We start from the raw sequence: 20,253 nt of genomic DNA, 5'->3' as shown, positions 1-20,253 counted from the left end.
AATTAAAAACAAGGTGGAAGAAACACATTATAACTTATTATCTATAATTATGCTAAATTGTGACAATTGTCTTTGTATTTTCTTCGGGATTTTTGACTAGTCCTGAGGTCAGCTAATCAAGCATATAATAAGCATAAAATAAGATTTTCCTTGGTGAATAGGTGATATACATTTAGTTATTAGGCCTGTCAGTCTGATGGGGACATTTACAACTTGAATTTGTGGGTTTCTGGTCCAATGAAAGAATCCATCTGTCAGTGATGCAGTGTAGAGTCAATGTCTGAAAAGAAGACAGGAGTGATTTAGAAAAGATTTAACAATTGGAAAAGGGGGAGGGAGGGAGGGAATGAAGGAGAAGAATATGAAAGAACATGCGGCTGCATGAGCCTCATCCCCCCAAGTGCTCAGCATCTGGTGTATGAGCGGCACAAAAGCTAAAGCCACTCTATTGGCCAAGAGAGAGCAGAGGCTATCGCGTAAGAACAGGGGATCAGGGAAGGGGCAAGTGAGGAAGAGCGGAGGGTGAGTAGTTAGGGATTTGCAGGTGGATTAGACTTTATGCACTCTAAGTTTGTGTTTTTCATATATCGGAATGACTCCATCAAAAAGAAAAATGAGTTTTTCAAATATTTCATTTATATTATAATTGGGGTTGAAGTGTTGCTCCAAATGAATGTGACAATTCTCTAGAATGTTGAGCACGACTCCTTTCTTTTCGACCTTTTATAAAGCTGGGAATGGAACAGTTGCTCCTATGATTGCAATCATTAGTGCGAGTGCAGTGCTACATGTAGGATGCTAAAAGGTTTGTTTTGTCACCTATTCAATACATATAAATTTTACAATTTAGGAATTTATTATTGATACCACTTGAGACATGTTTCGCCCTTCATAATAAATTCCTAAATTGTAAAATTTATATGTATTGAATAGGTGACAAAACAAACCTTTTAGCATCCTACATTCAGTATCTTCAATACGGATAACAATGATTTTTATCACTTGCAGTGCTACATCCGGTATTCTGCAGTAGTAAACTGTTGCTCAAGAATCAATCATTGCTCCTGAGGGAAAGCGGAGGACGGAGCAACAATACTGCGTGTGTGCTCGCTTGCAGATGCAGTGTGCAGCGGATGTGCTAGTGACATGGTTAATACAGCTTTATAAATATGAAGAAGGTGAATATATGAAATATGAAAATATATAGATTCTCATTTATTGTGTATTCAATTTGTCGATTACTGTTTTAAATATTTGATTTACGTCGCACCATCTTATTACATAAAATTAGCTTCATGGTCCGTATCACATTTCACTTTGCTCTCCCTCAGGAGCAATGATTGATTCTTGAGCAACAGTTTACTACGGCAGAATACCGGATGTAGCGCTGCACTCGCACTAATGACTGACAATATTGTCAGGACACTTAAGGACACTTCCTCTAAAGCATTGATACTTTGACGTTATAGGAATTTTTCATCTAAACTGAAGATATTAATATTATACAAAACATGTACCACTTTTAACCAATAAGTTGCCTTAAGCAATTTAGTGTATCAACAAGGTGGAAAATAAAAAATGCTTAGTTGCACCATCTTATGGCGATGCTGGGATAGGAATGGCCTGGGAGTAGCAAGAAAGCAACCATGGCCTTTATTAAGATACAGTCCCAGCACTTTCCTGATGTGAAAATGGAAAACCACAGAAATAAATCTTTAAGGCTGCCAACAGTGGGGTTCAAATCCACTATCTTCCAAATGCCAGCTGACAGTTACATAACCCAAACCACACAGCCACTCACTCGGTGTGTAGATTACTAGAACACTGATGAAAATGCCAAGAAAACAGTCTGATGCCTTATGTGAAGGAAAAAAATCTGTGAAATGCAAGCTATGTAGTAAGGTTATTCCACGATGGTGAAATATCTGAGCTAAAGGACCATGAGAAAAGAGTCCACAATGAGAATTTTTATGAAGTGACTTCACGATCTTGTCGTAACAACCTCCCTGTTGCAGTATACGATTTTAACACTGGAGAAAAGAAAGACTTAGATCACTCTTTGCCTCTATTCGTGGCAACTGATAAGCAAACTCTGTGAATTGTGGAGGACAAGTTTTTTTAAAACACATGTACATAAATTAAACCCTTGATACAGACTTCCATCACACAACACTTAGTCAGATGTAAGTAATACAAATGCGTTACATTTTCATTACAGACAAGCAAATGAATATGCCTGATTATGTTTAGAACATTTAGAGAGTAATAAATAATAACTTCTAAGTTTTTTCCAGGTACATATGCCAAAGGTGAATGCGAAAATACGGGTGAAAGTTGCAAGCAACGCGGATGAAGCGAAGCATGTCGCATTAACGGCTGACGGTTGGTCCTCTAATAGACAGAGCAGTTATTTAACCATGACCCATTTTGTAGTTAACGGTGAGTTCAAATGAGCATCTCTTGAGAGGTCGTGTTAAGAGTGCACATAATCAACCTACATCCAGTAGCTGGTCACATTTCTGAAGTGATTTCATCTTGGGGCTCATAGGAAAAGTGCCGGTTATAACCATGTATAATACGGCAGACATCCAGCTGCTATCAGATGTCTCAATATCCATAATTTACCATGCGTGGCACACACTCTAAACTTAGTAGTCAATGATAGCATTAACCAAACAGTCGCTTGCTGTCTTGATAAATCTGTGTTCTGACATTGTCATTATTCAAATGAGTATTTCCATTATGTTTGTACGCAATGTTGTTAGGTGCCGGCCCTGTGGTGTAGGGGTAGCGTGCCTGCCTCTTACCCAGAGACCCCGGGTTCGATTCCCGGTCAGGTCAGAGAATTTAACCTGGACCTGAGGGCTGGTTCGAGGTCCACTCAGCCTACGTGATTAGAATTCAGGAGCTATCTGACGGTGAGGTAGTGGCCACGGTCTAGAAAGCCAAGAATAATGGCTGAGAGGATTCGCCATGCTGACCACACAACACCTCGTAATCTGCAGGCCTTCGGGCTGAGCAGCGGTTGCTTGGTAGGTCAAGGCAATTCAAGGGCTTTAGTGCCATGGGGTTTGGTTTGGTAATGTTATTAGATTTTGCTATCAGAGATTTAAGGGAATTCATTATTTTTATTTTTAAGTATATGTACACAGATGTTTTGTGTTTAATTTATCAACAGGCAAAGTAGTGGAGCCAATGAAACTTTGAATACTGCCCAGTGTGTGGCAGGCATGGCAAAACTGAGATTGCTACAGCAAACCCCAACGTGCTGGAATACATATTGGCAATGATCTGGTGATTGCTAGAAGTCAAACAGCCAATGATAGTAGCGTGTCAGAACTTACAAATGGCCTTCGATTAATTACAGATGGGAAAATGTATTATTGTGAGCAAAAAAAAAGAAGACATTAAGTTTGTAGCGTTATAAAGCAGTTTTCTATTCTTGTTTCAGCTGAAAAATGGAACATTCTAAGAGAAGCGTGCTCCATCCTTTGACCTTTCGAAAACACGACAGTGATGTTGTCAGGCGATGTTATATCACTTGATCAAAAGTAATTCCTATGGTTAATGGGCTATTACTTCAAATTTCAGCAGAAGCTCCAAAAACTCAAGTAGGGAAGAATTTCAGGATGAGTGCTTTGGAAGCCATAACAGAGCAACTCTTTAAGTATGAAAGTTATTCTGTTTTTCGAGAAATGATTCTCCTAGACCCAAGTTAAACCTTTAAGAAAGTGGCTTTTCGGGTACCCAATTGGGCTGAAGAGGAGTGTATCCAGGTCAGTACATTATGGGATATGATGAATCATAGACTCAGTCACCAAATACATACCGTGTTATTATTTTCTATTACTAAAATATTTGTTCTAAATGCAGGTGGAGAATGAACTCAAAACTATTCGTGAAAGGTGGCAGGACACATCCAACAATGAAGCTTCCAACTTGTCAGATGTAATGTTATTGGCTTTACGTTCCACTATTATTTTTTTACAGTTTTCAGAGATGCCGAGGGGCCCAAATTTAGTCCCGCAGGAGTTCCTTTACGTGCCAGTAAATCTACCGACACAACACTGGCGTATTTGAGCACCTGAGCCAGGATCGAACCTGCCAAGCTGGGGTCAGAAGGCCAGTGCCTCAACTGTCTGAGCCACTCAGCCTGGCAGCTGGAGAACTGAGTATCTCCTTGTTTTAATGGAAGATAAGGTAGCACAACATAAGAGCACAAGTACCATCAAATGCGAAGCAGTAATAATGCTGCAGCAGCATTTGGAGATGCCTCCTCTTTCAAGCTCAATGGATCCAGTAGAGTAGTAGGAGGAAAATCGAGCCAACCCGCTACATGAGATAGCACTAGATTCCTACATTATCCTTCCAGACTCATCCGTGCCTGCAGAAGAGATGTTTTCCACAGTAGGACAAATCATATCTGCTAGGCAATTATCTTCAAATCAAACCAAAATCACTTTATTTGCAAATAAGGTGTCTACCTTGGTGGCAAATGGTACACTAAAATACATTATTGTCAAGCACTAAATTTTAAATTAACAAGAGAAGAACATATTTTCCTAGAATACAATATTATATAATTTACACTAACAATTTTTTCTATTAAATACACAGCTCATCTTTAATAAATTTATATTGTTTACAAAATTCTACTTATAATATCTCCTGTACTTACAAACATAGTCAACTCATATACAGTATGTGGAATTACTTCAAATAACACTATACAACTGGTACAAGATTAAATTTACATTACATGTATTTATTTATTTTTTACCCATTTTGGAACTTAAGTAGCATAACAGCCTGCTGCGTCTTAACCAGAGCCCCTTTTGCCACCGCTTTTCAGAGATCCAGAAGGGCCTTCCCAGCTACCATAGCGGTCCCAGGGCCCTCAAAGTCCCCACTGTATTTCACCCCTACTTCGGCTGTCCAATCTCCATAGACCAGAGGATGGAATTAATTTATTCACACACATTTTTTATTCACAATAACCTGCACTGGTCGAAGCCCTCTTAACATTTCATTTATTTTCTCTGTTGCTGTTTATTCTCTTCTTGAATATCTACAGATTTTGGAAAAGGATCAAACACTACCCCTGGTAAATTGTTCCACTCCTTCACGCCCTTACCCAATGAATGAAAATTTACCCCAATCACTTCTGCTAAAATTCCTTCGAATTTTATACTTGTGGTCAGTCCTGCCAATATAATTATTTTCCAACTGAAGCCTCTCACGGATTTCTCCCCATGCTTTCTCCTGTATGGGCTCTATATAATCCTATAAGTCTAGATTTCTCCCTTCTCTTACTTAAAATTTCCCACCCAAGTTCCTATAACATTTCTAATATACTACTTTTTCTCCTGAAATCCTGCTGCTTTTCTCTGCACATTATCTTATTTCTTTTATTAGGTATTCTTGGTGAGGATCCCAAACACCGTTTCCATATTCCAATAATGGACGAACCATTCTTAAGTAACTTTTCTCTTTTAATTCTTTGTTGCATCCTTTAAGTAGCCTCATTATGACACGTAACAATCTGTATGCTTTCCCAACAATGTCATCAACATGACCCTTCCAGCGCAAATTACTTTCAAATCTCACACCTAAGTAGTTGCACTTGCCATCTTTTGGGATAACTACCGCATCCAAGTATATTTAAATTCAGTTTTAAAGCTCCTGTTTGTAAATGTTGTAACAGTTGATTTGCCTCCATTAACCTTCATATTATTCTCTTCAACCCATTGTTGGATACTGTCAAGGTCTCTTTGTAATTCTGAACAATCCTCAATATTATTTATTTCCCTATAAACAATTATGTTATCTGGATAAATCTTATTTTTTATGTTATATTGTTCCCTAATTCATTTGTCTATATTAAGAAAAGTAACGGACCGATTATACTACCCTATGCAATTCCCTTCCAAACTTTCTCTTCCTGTGATACATTATTTCCTACTTTGACTTTCTGAACTCTTGAATTTAGAAATGTTCTTATCCAACGTATAACCCTTACTTCCAATCCTATTCCCTCCAATTTCTTTAATAATATTCCATGTTCCACTCTGTCAAAGGCTTTGGAGAGATCTATGGCTATGCAATCTAACTGTCCTCCTGAATCCAAGTGATCTGATATGTTCTGCTGAAATCCCACCAGTTGTGCCTCACAAGAAAATTTCTTTCTAAATCCATACTGGCTCCTCATGAACCAATTTTTATCATCACATATCTCTCTGATGTACTTTTCTATTAAACTCTCTAGTATTTTACAAACTACACCGGTCAGGCTGATTGGTCTGTAGTTCTCAGGTTTCTTTTTATCACCCTTTCCTTTATAAATTAGTAGTATTATAGATTCCTTCCATTCCTTTGGTATTACACTATTGTTTATGACATAGTCAAAGAGAAATTTTACATAAGGCACAATGTACCACCCCATTGTCTTTAATACCTCCCCAGTAATTTGATCACTTCCTGCTGCGTTTCCTTGCTGAAGCAGTTGGATTTCTCTGAAAATATCTTCATTTGTGAATGAGAAGCTTCCTGTTTCCCTATGTGTCTCTCCCTCTCTATCTTCTCTTTCGGTTTCCAACTCCTGACACTCTTCTACTGAATCTCTGAATTCCCTACTAAATAGATTTGCTTTCTAAGTATTTGTTAAATAGTGTCCACTCCCTTCTCCCACCATTGTGGGAATTTGGATTCCTTTTCCTTTTTGATTCCTAATATATGAATACAACTTTTTCCATTTCCCTTTGTGGTCATTACCCTCTTGAAGTATGCCGTTCATATAATTCTCTTTTGCTTCCTTTTTCACTCTATTCAGTTCCCTCATTAGCTGTTGTTTAGTTTCTCTACTCTCCCTACCCTTTTTGATTTTCCTGTTTACTATTCTACATTTTCTTTTTAATTTTTCCTATTTCCCTTGTATAATGAACAGGGTATGAGGTCATTTTACCCTTCTAACAGGTACAAATCTTTTCTCTCCTTCCCAAATGATTCCTTTAAATTTGGCCCAAAAGTGTATCCACATTACTCGCTTCACTTATCCAACAGAATTGTGATTTAAGGCAAGTCCCAAATTCAACAACTTTAGATTTTCTGTATAATTTCTTGTCTTATGTGACCCTCTTATTAAGCCTTTTTGGTACCAGTCCTACATCCATTATTACAGCATTATGGTCACCTATTCCTTCAATTACTTCAGTTTTATCATCAATTTCCCATGGTTTAACCAAGAATACATCTAGCAAGTTATTGAGACAAGTCGGTTCTTGTTCTACTTGTGTAAATCCTCCCTCCCGAATTAACTTATTTGCCAGTTTCTGTTCATGGGCTTCACTTGTAGCTCCATTCCATTCCATGCTCGATCACCAGCTGTTCCAGTAACATCTGGAGTAATAACAAGGTTCTGTGATTGGACCTCTCTTCTTCACTGCCATGTTCTCAATCTCCCAGGTTATAAACGAAACCGACTTTCAACCTATTAAGTCGTGTTAAGTACATTTAGTACGTGTTGAAGAGATGTTAAGTACAGAACAAAAATGGCCAACCGGACACCAGTGGGAGGTTGTGGGTTCGGATCCCACTGGTGTCCGGTTGGCCATTTTTGTTCTCTTCAACACGTACACTAAATGTACGTAACACAACCTAATAGGTTGAAAGTCGATTTCGATTACAATACGGTCGTGAAAATTCAATATTCACTCACAGGTTGTGTCTCATCATCAATGGCCCCAGTATGTCAATGACACTGTGCTGTACAGATGTAAAAGAAATAAGGAAGACACCCTTTCAGTTGATGTGGTGCACTCTAAATAGTCTGAATATAAATGTAAATAAGTGTGAATATATGAGGATGATTAGGTCCAGAAAGCCTGTAATGAATACTGTAGTTATAAACTAGGGAAACTAGGTACTTGGCATAACTTTTTGTGACATTTTAAAGGGGAGTATACAGTGTGAAGAGGCAAGGCGCAAAGCAACAAAAATCCTGAGGTTCCTATAAAGGAATTTAAGAGGCTTCAGTCCACGAGCAATAAAGTCAGCTTACCTTTGCATGGTTTGGCCCGTAATAACATACGGTCTACCTGCTTGGCATCCCACAGCAGTGGAGAACATGAGCAGGTGGCAGAGGGTAACAACACCATACCGAAATGCTAATTAACCATTACTCCCCCTCCCATCCTATAAGCTTACCTTCCACTGAGACAACAGCAAAATAAACAGACCTGATTTTTCACTGGAAATCCCTCTCTGCCTCTATAGAAATTAATTCCTTTCAAAGTCTATCACTTGTTTATCGCTCACCTCAGAGAGCCAAAGGAGTTACCCTTTGTCCGCCTTTCACAAAGGGTTTTATTGACGTTCCGCAAAGCTATGGAACTCGCTGTTAGTGGATGTCAAGGACTTGCCTCTCCCAAAATTTAAGATATATTTAAAGAAGAATGTAATTTAATGGAACTGCTGTATGTGTCTGTGAGTTTGTGGGTGGATGAGTGAATGACAGATTGGTAAAATGAAAGGAAGTATGTGAGCACAGGAATGTGTGAATGACAGACTGGTAGAGTGAAAAGAAGTACAGTATGTGACCACAGGAATGACTGATTGAATGGGTGATAATCTAACTGTCGATAGAGAGAATGAACGGGCAGTAAGAAATTAAGTATACATGTATATCCTGCGCAGTACCATTTAAGTATTTTATAAGCTACGTAAATAATATATCATCTTAACTTAGGTCTAGGGAACATTTTATATGCACATGGGGCTCGCCCTTTTTCTCTAGACCTTCCATACATCTGCTGAAAATTGTGGTAAATAAATCATATTAATACAAACAAATTGCCTTGTTTTTATTGTGACAGTAATTTTTTACAATTTACTTTATGTCGCACCGACAGATAGGTCTTATGGCGATGATGGGATATGAAAGAGCTAAGAGTGGGAAGGAAGCATCCGTAGCCTTAATTAAGGTAGTCTCAGCATTTGCCTGGTGTGAAAATGGGAAACCTCAGAAAACCATCTTCAGGGTTGCCAACAATGGGGTTTGAACCCACTATCTCCCAAATGCAAGCCAACAGCTACGTCACCCAAACTGCGCAGCCACTCGCTCAGTTGATATAGTAATAATTAATATAGTAGTCTCAGTAATTCGAGGTGGATGGGACTGAGACTACCTCGAACCAGAGAAAAACTCTAACTTGCAATATTACAAGAAAAAGCCTGCGTACATGACAAAATTTACTTATGTTAAACATAACAGCAGTTATGAAAATGAAAACATACAGATTGCCTTACACTAAGAGAAATTGTCAAGTGTCTTTTGAAAATAAAAAACTACAAATTGTGTAGGGCTTATATCAGTAGTGATGAAAACTTAAATATCCATTTCATTAAAAATTGTTAAGTGCATTCAGTTTTAACTTCTGCACCAATGCCATGCCCCCATCTAAACAGCAGGTTGTCCATCAGGGTACCCTCAGACTTCTGTTCAACGTAGTATGAGGGGTAGGGGAACTGCAAAGCTGCATTCAAGGTCACTCTCCTGTGTTTTGTGTTCAGCTTTTGACTAGTATAAGGCACTTGGCTCTGAAAGCTGACGATTTGTTATTGTTATTCAAAATTTTACACTCGTATTTATCAGAATATCAAACTCTTGAGACTCTACTACTGGTTGAAAAGACTTAAATTCCCTATTATTTTGATTTTGTCCTATACAACCTGAGCAAGCATCCACAAGTAGTGTGATTTATTTTTTCATCACCGCTATTTAAAAATTCCACACTGCAAACATAAACCATCAACCAACTTGATATAATTACTAAAACTTTTAGTTGAAGCTGTGGGTTACTGTAATCACATACTAGTTCATGAACCATAAGCAATGGTTGAGTGCCCTAGTAAGTGGTCTAGAGTGTCAGGATACCAGTTGCTATGGAATGGGAGTGGAAGTCTTGGACATATTCCGAGTCATGGCTCTCCTTGTGCTCAGGCGGTTAGAACTATACAAATCCACTAAGTGGTTCCTAACCAATTAGAGGAGAGATCCTCACTGGGCCTATGTACAAGTAGAGTAGCATCCTGCTTCACACAACTTACAGACCTCAAACCTTTTTAAACAAGCCTTGGACCTATGGGCGTAATGCAGTCCCACTTCCATTTGACAGGTGAGGGACACTTTGGAAACAACTTGTGAACAAAATGGAATTTGATGGGGGCTATCTATTAATGGGGCTTATCCCTTTCTGACCTGAAAGAAAACTGGAGGTGTGAATTTTTGTTTGTACGTCAAGAACTGACTAAAATGCTCCTCAATACACATATTAATAGTTTATTTTACAAAATAAAAACTAACATCCGAAAAACAGGACCCACACAATTGTGCGTATCAAAATTCAAAACCTCGTTGTATCACGTACGATGGTGTAGCTTCAAAATTTACGTTCACTAACCAATGTACACACTTCATTGAATATATTCCGGTATTCAGTAAAGCTTCTAGATTAATATAAACGCAGTAAATAAATACTTACTTTCGGCACTACTGCTTCCTGCCATCTCGCCGATCAACTGTGCTTTTTAAACTCTTCTTCCTTCGCCCTGGCGGTCAAGCGCATACTAAAATCAATTGAAATACACGCCACGTGTCCTGCACAATCACTGCAGTCCGGTGTAGCGCCGAAAAAACATCAAATACGGTCAGGGATAACTAAAATACGAACCCGCACAATTGTGCGTACTCGGTCTGAAAGGGTTATGGAAGAAAGAAAGCAGAACTGGCTGAGTCAGCAAAGAGAATGTGTCTGGATGTTACGAGTTAATGATATTTGGGTAAGGAGCAATAACGAGGAAGAAACAGCAGATTATAAAGTGTTCTTGACGGTTGTTAGAAAGGGAAGGGCAGAGCCTGGTGTAGGACTGTTCATCAGGAATACTATTACACGGGACATAGTTTTTGTTAGGAACATAAATGAGCGAATGATGTGCGTTGATTTGGCAGAAGAAATTAGGATGAGAATTGTCCGTGTATTCCCCATGTGAGAGCATATATGAAGACGAAGTTGGCAAGTCTTATGAAACACTGAGTGACATCATAGTCAGGGTCAGCAGCAAAGATACCAAGTTCGATAGCTGCAATCGCTTAAGTGCGGCCAGTATCCAGTATTCGGGAGATAGTAGGTTCAAACCCCACTGTCGGCAGCCCTGAAGATGGTTTTCCGTGGTTTCCCATTTTCACACCAGGCAAATGCTGGGGCTGTACCTTAATTAAGGCCATGGCCACTTCCTTCCCACTCCTAGCCCTTCCCTGTCCCATCGTCCCCATAAGACCTATCTGTGTCAGTGCGACGTAAAGCAATTAGCAAAAAAAATTTTAAAAAATAAATAAAAAATCAGCAAAGATAGGATACTGCTCATGGGCAATTTCAATCCGAGAGTTGGAAATAGAACTGAATGATATGAGAAGGAAATGGGTAAATTTGGGGAAGATATAGAAGCTAAAAGGAATGGAAAGCGTTTAATGGGAACCCAAAGGAATGAGAGGCGTTTACTGGACTTCTGTGCTAGTAGGGATTAGCAGTTATGAATGCATGCTTCATGCACAAAGCTATTCACCACTACACATGGGATGGTAGGGACACAAGATCCATAAGAGACTATATCATAAAAGACTTTGAATTCAGGAAATCTGTTAGGAATGTGTGGGTATTGTTACTGCACATATCGCATCAACAATTACAACTAAGTAATTATATCATTTACTTGTGTTTTAACTTTATAATATTGTAGTATTTCATTTATATAATGTATTTGTTGATGAAGTTATGTATAGTGTGCAGCACTTCACTGGTGGGACGGTTTTTCTGGCGCGTGACTGGCGGGAGTTGCTTAAGAGAAGCGCGGGAGACATGCCGCGGGTAACATGTGGAGACAACAGTCTCATGAAATTATGTAATGCACAACAGTGCTAACATGTTCAAGTTCAGCCAAACCATTGGCACAATTTTAGTTATGTCTTTTCAAGTGTAAATAATATTTCTAGTGTTTTAGTGCTTACCTCATGTGTGTGAATGTATATGTATGGGCAGTAATGGTGTGTTTTAGTTCAAGGATAATAGAATAAATCAGTGACTTGTGTGCTCTTTATTTTTAACAAATCATTATTTTCTTAAGAACATTTAAGTGGTCCTCTGAAAGTGTACTTTATTACATGGTTATTATATGCGACCACCAGAGGTAAGGTTAGATCGTGAGCATACAGTAATTTCTTCTCGGTCAAACAGGTATTCAGGGGATTTTTTGATGATACATACCACTACAGTGAACTAAGTATCTCTAGGCCAAGGATAGAGGAAGTGAAATCTGTCTGCAGAAAAATAAGGATAGAAAATCTCCAGGATGAGGAAATTGTACAGAAGTCCATATATATTATTAGTGAGAAGTTCCAAACAATAGACAGTAAGAAGGTTCAGGATATAGAAGGGGTGGCACACATGAATGATGCAGTAGAAACAGCAAGGGAATGCCTAGGGGCAACTATACGTAAAATTAGGAATATCCAGCATCTTGGTGGAATGATGAAATGAGAGCAGCTTGTAAACGTATGAAGAAAGCGTATCAGAAATGGCACCCAAGGACTGATGCAGACAAGAAATTGTACTTAGATGAAAGAAACAGAGCAAAACAAATAATTGTTGAATTCAAGAAGTAGTCTCGGGAAGATTTCAGTAAGCAAAACAAATAATTGTGAAATTCAAGAAGTAGTCTTGGGAAGATTTCAGTAATTACTTGGATAGTCTAGGTCAAGCAGCAAGGAAACCTTTCTGGATATTATAAAGAATGTAAGAAAGGGAGGGAAAAATGAAATTAATAGTGTTTTGGATAAAGCATGTGAACTCATAATAGATCCCAGGGAATCATGGACAGGAGGAAGGAATATTTTGAAAATCTTCTCAACGTAAAAGGAAATATTTCTATTGATGTCGCTAACAATCAGCTCATGAGGAGGAGGATTATTACCCTTGAGGAAGTGAAGGGATGGTAAAAAAAAAAACTCTATTGTCATAATGATGGGTCCACGTATTAACATCCTAAGTTCAAATTGTAAAATGTACCAGAAAATGTTAAATAAACAATGTAAATACAATTGTATTGAAACTTCACAGGTGATCACAAATGAAGGGATTTAAACAACCTATAAGTATTGGCTCTAATAATTTTCAAAAATGGACTTTGGAATCTTACAATGTTTTTCTCTGGAAACATGCACCAAATATTTAGATAGCAAGTAGCGCTACATCGGTTTCCCATTTATGATAACAAAACTGTCAGACTTCGAAGTCCACCTTTCACAAAAATATGCTCGCTTATTCATCAGCACTTGATCTATCACAGCCACTGTGTTCTGGTGGACCACTTTGTCTTGAAACCAAGCTTTGATAAAAGTGATGATCAGCAATTTGGATGCATTTGCTATCACATAAAGACAACAGATCCTTGAACTTCTGTTCGCTGATCAGCAGGAACCCACGATATGCCTGTTCAAGAATGTCACAGAATGATGGCTGCTTTCCTTCAGATCGCTTCTGAGTAAAAATATGCTTTGCTTCTTCCTGGTAAGTGAACTTTAAAGTATACTTCATATGGCATCCCTGTAAGACAGAAATTTCCCATATTTTACTCCACATCAACTTATTTTTATTGGCGTTGTTCGTCCTGTTTTGCTTCTAGACCACTTTGTTGCATGTGTGTGTCATTTCTTGGACTGTGTATGGCTTGCTGGTGACCTTACTCATCCTAATAGTCTGACTGTGACAGTTTTTCTACCATCAGGACTAACTGTCTAACCAGGGTGTCAGACTTTGAAGACTCAATACATTAACGATCATCGCCAGCTGGCAGGCTCTTTTTGTGAGAGATGAGTACCAAATTTTGTGAAAATGGTCCATCTTTCTTTTTTTTTTTTTTTTTTTTTTTGTTGAATACATACCTGAAATGTATTTGTCGAAAAGGTGTTTTTGCACATGAATGTAAAACAGTCAGATGAAAAAAAAAAATATTCAGTTGGCTTGTTTTTTTGCTTTATATCGCACCAACACAGATAGGTCTTATGGTGACGATGGGAGAGGAAAGGCAAGGCCTAAGAATGGGAAGGATGCAGCCGTAGCCTTACTTAAGGTACCCCAGCATTTGCCTGGTGTGGAAATGGGAAACCACGGAAAACCATCTTCAGGGCTGCCGACAATGGAGTTCGAACCCACTATCTCCCGGATGTGAGCTCACAGCTGCGCACCCCTAACCGCAATTTTGTCTTCAGTGTTGTGCTAAGATTTTTATAAAATTGCTGAGTATGACAATAAAACTAGTAACAGCTGCAAAGAGGAATAAAACATAAATTTGTTCCCTAGTTCCAAGGTGGTGCAGCTCTTTTCGGGCACTCCTCCAATGGAGGTGAGCTACATGCATCATTTCCAACCATATACCAGCCCTCCTCCCAATCTTAAATTTCTGGCAATATCGGGAATCACACATCCCGGGCTCCAATGATGGCAGTTAATTGTGCTGACTGTTAGGCCCTCTACACATGGAGCTACTCATTAGAAACGTGACTACCGGGAGAGTTGGCCGTGCACGTAGAGACGCGCGGCTGTGAGCTTGCATCCGGGAGATAATAGGTTCGAATCCCACTATCGCCAGCCCTGAAGATGGTTTTCTGTGGTTTCCCATTTTCACACCAGCAAATGCTGGGGCTGTACCTTAATTAAGGCCACGGCCACTTCCTTCCAACTCCTAGGCCTTTCCTATCCCATCGTCGCCATAAAACCTATTTGTGTTGGTGCAACATAAAGCCCCTAGCAAAAAAAAAAAAAAAAAAAAAAAAAAAGAAGAAACGTGACTGGTTTCACCGGGGTCATACACTGGTTAGTAACTGAATAGTAACTCAGCTCCACACACGAAGCTACTGTACGATGACGGACACAGCGCTTGCCCATCCTGTTGACACGTATTACCACTACAGTCTAAAATGGTCATAACTTCTGAACCATTCATAATTAATGTCCTGATAAGGTTATTGTAATCCTTATAAAATACTGGAGGAGGTCAAACAATTTATTTTGATGAGGAACTCGAGGATAATATCGAAATATATATTTAATTTTAAGGAGTTATATTTTTTACCGCGGACTATAGCATAAAATCGCTTCTAGAGGGCAGCCGGTTGGAAATAGATATGTGCCATTGCGGACTTTTTTGTAGAGGTTTCTATGCTCTACATTTCGTCCGCTTACACTTGGGGTCTATCGTTGATGGTTCACGCAAAACCATCTTCAGGATTACCGACAGTGGGATTCGAACCCACTATCTCCCGGATGCAAGCTCACAGCTGCGCGACTCTAACCGCACGGCCAACTCGCCCGGTGGTGCCATTCGACAGCGAAATACAAATGTGAGAGAATGTGTGAGTGCTGAGGAAAGTGTGCTAATAACTCTCAGGTAAGAAAAGTGAACTTCATTTTTACAAACGAACAAAAATTTAAAACCTTAGAAAATAATTGTATGCTTTCTCCGTAATGTCCTTTCTTGCGTAATCCTTCAGCGTACAATTGTACAGTACGGGGTGTTTTTCATACTCCCACTAACTTTACATTGAAAACTTGTTCGCTCGCTATCGTAAAAAGGCACTTGATCACTGGGAACTGAGAAACTAAACTCGCTGGTGACTGGCTCCGCAAGTCACCTGGAACTGATTACAAACTAGTTACTAACTGGTGGCTTTCCATTGAAATACACAGGAAGGGTCACTCAAGTACGCGGCCGGAAACTTCAGTTACTAATGAGTAGCTCCATGTGTAGATGGCCTTACACTACGGAGGTGGACAGAGGAATCAAAACTATAGTGAAACTAGTAACAGCTGCAAAGAAGAATAAAACAAATTTGTGCCCTAGTTCCAAGGTGGTGCAGCTCTTCTCGGGCACTCCTCCAATGGAAGTGAGCTACATGCATCATTTTCAATCATATACCAGCCCTCCTCCCAATCTTAAATTTCTGGCTGTACCGGGAATCACACATCCCGGGTCTCCAATGATGGCAGTTAATTGTGCTAACTGTTACACTACGGAGGTGGACAGAGGAATCAAAACTATAGTGAAACTGAATGAGCTGGAATGAACAATGAAACAAAATGTAAGTTTCAATCCATATCAAAAGTTAGGGCATTTATTAATAAATTTCACTATGATATTCTTTCTTCCTCCTGGCCTTTTTCCCAATTAATTAGGGTTGGCACTTGAAATGGATTTGGCCCAGTTTTACAGTGGAATGACTTTCCGGACATCAACCCTGTATGGAGGGACATATTACTATTGTGAGTTTCTGAAGTGGTTAGGGTATGGTGTGTGTAGATGAAAAGAAGTGTATTAAAGTGAACACAAATGTCCAGTTCCCAGGCCAGAGGAATTAACTATATACAGTATGGTTAAAATTCTTGGCCCAGCTGGGAATCAAACTCAGGGCCCTCTGGACCAAAGACCAGTACACTGACCATTCAGCGAAGAAGCCAGACAATAAATGAATTGCACGATGTCAGTGACAAATTTGTAACTCTCAAGTTAATTCTACAACTTATGGAATATGAGTCTCGATTTTCTCGACTGCACATCTGTTCCTTATCTTGATTTCAAGTGCCTGATGTTACTCATAGGATCAGTCATGCTGCAATAACACCTTCTGGCCCAGTGAGGAAAGCAATGACAAACTACCCCAATCCTCATACTATCTCATCTTGGCACTACCATTGGTTTTCACGGTTTCCCAAATAATCGCATAAACTTTGATGGTAAATGAAGTGAAATGCCGTATGGCTTTTAGTGCCGGGATATCCCAGGACGGGTTCGGCTCGCCAAGTGCAGGTCTTTCTATTTGACACCCGAAGGCGACCTGCGCGTCGTGATGAGGATGAAATTATGATGAAGACTACACACACACCCAGCCCCCGTGCCGTAGGAATTAACCAATTAAGGTTAAAATCCCCGACCCGGCCGGGAATCGAACCCGGGACCTTCTGAACCGAAGGCCAGTATGCTGACTGTTCAGCCAACGAGTCGGACACTTTTGAGGTGATATTTGAGGATTAGGCCAGCCTCAGGGCTGATAATCTAACATAGAAATCTTCAAGTTATGAAGAATGAAAATTTGATACATTTAAATTAAACTGATTTAAATGTAAGTTATAGTCTAATTAGTAATTTACAGTAACGCAGAGCACAAGTAAGGAACTTTTGGCTATAATCAAAGGGTTAAAGAGACTGAGGCATGTGAAGCTAAAATTCTCCCTGCAGGTGTGGAACAATCATGGAGGTGGATTCTGTTAATGGACAGTGTGAAGGCTCCTTAATTGAATGGTCAGCGAAGTGCTTTTTGGTTCAGAGGGTACCAGGTTTAATTCCTGGGCGGATCGGGGATTTTAGCTGTGTACCGGTATGGTCAATTCTTCTAGCTCAGGGGTGTTCACCTTAATATCTGTCTGTTAGGTCATCAGCCCAGAGGCTGGTTGGATCCTCAAATAGCACCACCAAAGGTTATGCGGTTATAAGGAAACCGCAAAAACCAACGGCAGCACCAAAATGAAGCGTACTAGGCAAGACGAGGAGTGAGGTAGTTTGCCATTGCTTTCCTCACTGGGTCAGAAAGTGCTATTGCAGCATGACTGACCCTATGAGCAACACCTTTCATAACACTCAGATGCACTAGTCGTGCTCTGAATGTCATTACTCAGCACCACCCATACCCCAGCAGCTTCCATATTGTCACAGCCATGGATGTTGACTGGGACTTTGGTGGAAGCTACACTTTGTTCTGGCCTGTGCCAAGAGATGGATGCAAAAGTACTGTATCCATCAAGAAATGACAGCAGGCAAACCTTAATATATATATCTTCATTTATGTGCAAGGATAACACTACCAACCACCAGAGAAACATGCACTAATGAAGACATCTCTCCACATAGGGTTGGCATAAGGAAAGGCATTCACCTGTAAAACTGGGCTTAATCCACATGATGTGCTGATCCCAACTAACTGTTAATGTGTAACCATCCCTAATTTTGTACCTGACTACTATACACAGCAGCCTACTTGCCTAGATGCTCCAGTGTTCAGGGTTGCACGATCGAACACAGGCGAGATCAGCTAACATTGATAAGTATTTAAATACAAGAATCCCTTTTCAGGGCAAAGTTCTGGCACTCCGGGTACTTTGAGGCCTATTGCAGTTAAACGGATGTATAATTTACTGCTATTATTGATAGCATTAGTTCACTTTAGGGATGTACAACAAATAGTCGTAAAGAAAATAACCCTACACTGATTTTTTTAATAGCTCCTAAGGATAAATGAAGTTGCCAGTTAGCATAAACAAAAACTCGCGAAATAGCCCGACACACTGTAGAGATGGCCAGAATTTTCGCAATCTGCCGATCACTGAAGTAGCACTCAAGAAGAGGGTAACTACGTTTATTAAACAGAAAATATTTCTAATGTCACCACACATTTGGCCACATAACTTATATTCCTCTACACACCTACATAACCTACAAGCTCAAATTCAGTAATCAAATACATATTCCAGTAAACAAGTAGGGCCTACAGTCTGTATCAGCACAAATGAAAACATTTTGAACTGAATTTCGGAAACTAAATCCCATCAGTAAAATTTCTGAGAAATGATGACTAAACTACAGATCAATATCAAACTGTGGTAAAAGAACATTTCAATCGCAGTGATTAAAAACCCACCGCCCACATAACAATTCCAATGACTGATTTGACAGATTTAAAAACATCAAAACAGACAATCAACTGACCCCCTCATTCAAGATCGATATGGAGAGGAGAAAGCTGTCGGGATTTCTTCTTCTTCTTCTTCTACTTCATCATCATCATCTTCTTCTTCTTCTTCTTCTTCTTTGTTCTTGCACTCTGCGCAGCGCACTACGTCCAGTCACTGGGTTGTTTTAAACTTTACCAATCAAAGTGTCTGTTACAAAAAGGGATAGATTGGAGGGTAGTGGGAAACGGAAGTACACACTAGTGTATTGAGAGAGGTTGTGTAGGAAAGAGACATGAGGAATATTCGAGGCGTCTAATACTACAGATATGTACAACAGAACAAGTTGACATGTGTTAGGTTGCAGGGATTTAGCACGGGGACACAGGGTTCTACATCTTCACGCCAGTGTGATCTATCACGGCGATTTACTACTATAGACATACATGACCAGATCACAAATAAGGGAGGCAGGATCGTACAGATTAAATCAGGATATTACATGCGCGAAAAAAGTTAGTCAGTAACTGTCGGGATTTGATTAACTTCTCTTCGTAAGTAGTTCGATCTTTCTTGCACTTCGCTTACGCGCTATTACCAGTCACTTGTTTCATTTTTGTAGTGCGAATCTTTGCATTAATGCTCTAAGGCGCGAATGACGCCTGGAGCTCGTTGGTTTCTACGACTCCGAGCAACACCTCCTAGCGGCAAATTCGAACGTGCAATATTAACCATTTCTTTTGTATACATCTTATGATATAACACCCATTTAAATTGGTTATCATGAATGAACTACGCCACATAATAATGAAATAACAATTTAACCTGATAGTCATTTCGACACTGGGTGTAATAATCGACGTTGTTATTTATGCTTATATTGTACTCTGCTACTAATGTGGTTTTTAAATATCGCTAGTATAAACGTATAAAATTTGTGCAATTAAACCACATTTGTAATAAGTACACAACGTGATTTGTAGCTTATCTGTCTTCCAATGTCCGGCTCCATGGCTAAATGGTTAGCATGCTGGCCTTTGGTCACAGGGGTCCCGGGTTCAATTTCCGGGAATTTTGACCATCATTGGTTAATTTCACTGGCACGAGGGCTGGGTGTAAGTGTCGTCTTCATCATCATTTCATCCTCATCACGACGCGCAGGTCGCTTACGGGTGTCAAATCAAAAGACCTTCACTTGGCGAGCCGAACATGTCCTCGAACACTCCCGGCACTAAAAGCCATACGCCATTTCATTTGTCTTCCAATACTTTTTAAAAATAATGTTATTGGCTTTACGTCTCACTAACTACTTTTTACGGTAATAATATACAGTGGCGTGCACTGAATACCAACTACCCCAGCGCTGCTGGAGTAAAGAACTTTGTATTAACATTTTCTAATTATTCCTTAGGAAGCTTTTTAT

General features: G+C 39.5%; 1 protein-coding gene across 9 annotated transcripts in view; it reads right to left on the bottom strand.

Moving 5' to 3' along the window:
• Bili (FERM domain-containing protein 8 Bili) overlaps nt 1-18,977 on the bottom strand; it is a 208,961-nt gene extending 189,984 nt beyond the window's left edge. For 2 of the 9 annotated variants that reach the window (XM_067147771.2, XM_067147772.2), the window contains exon 1: nt 18,586-18,634. In XM_067147771.2, the coding sequence (XP_067003872.2) occupies nt 18,586-18,625 (40 nt within the window). In that variant the 5' untranslated portion in view covers nt 18,626-18,634. The other 7 variants (XM_067147768.2, XM_067147765.2, XM_067147769.2 and 4 more) reach the window with 7 other exon arrangements.
• Between the last annotated feature and the right edge of the window lie 1,276 nt (nt 18,978-20,253).

Source organism: Anabrus simplex, chromosome 5 (assembly GCF_040414725.1).
Source record: "Anabrus simplex isolate iqAnaSimp1 chromosome 5, ASM4041472v1, whole genome shotgun sequence".
Lineage (NCBI taxonomy): Eukaryota > Metazoa > Arthropoda > Insecta > Orthoptera > Tettigoniidae > Anabrus > Anabrus simplex.
This window is presented reverse-complemented; position numbering and strand designations above follow the sequence as displayed.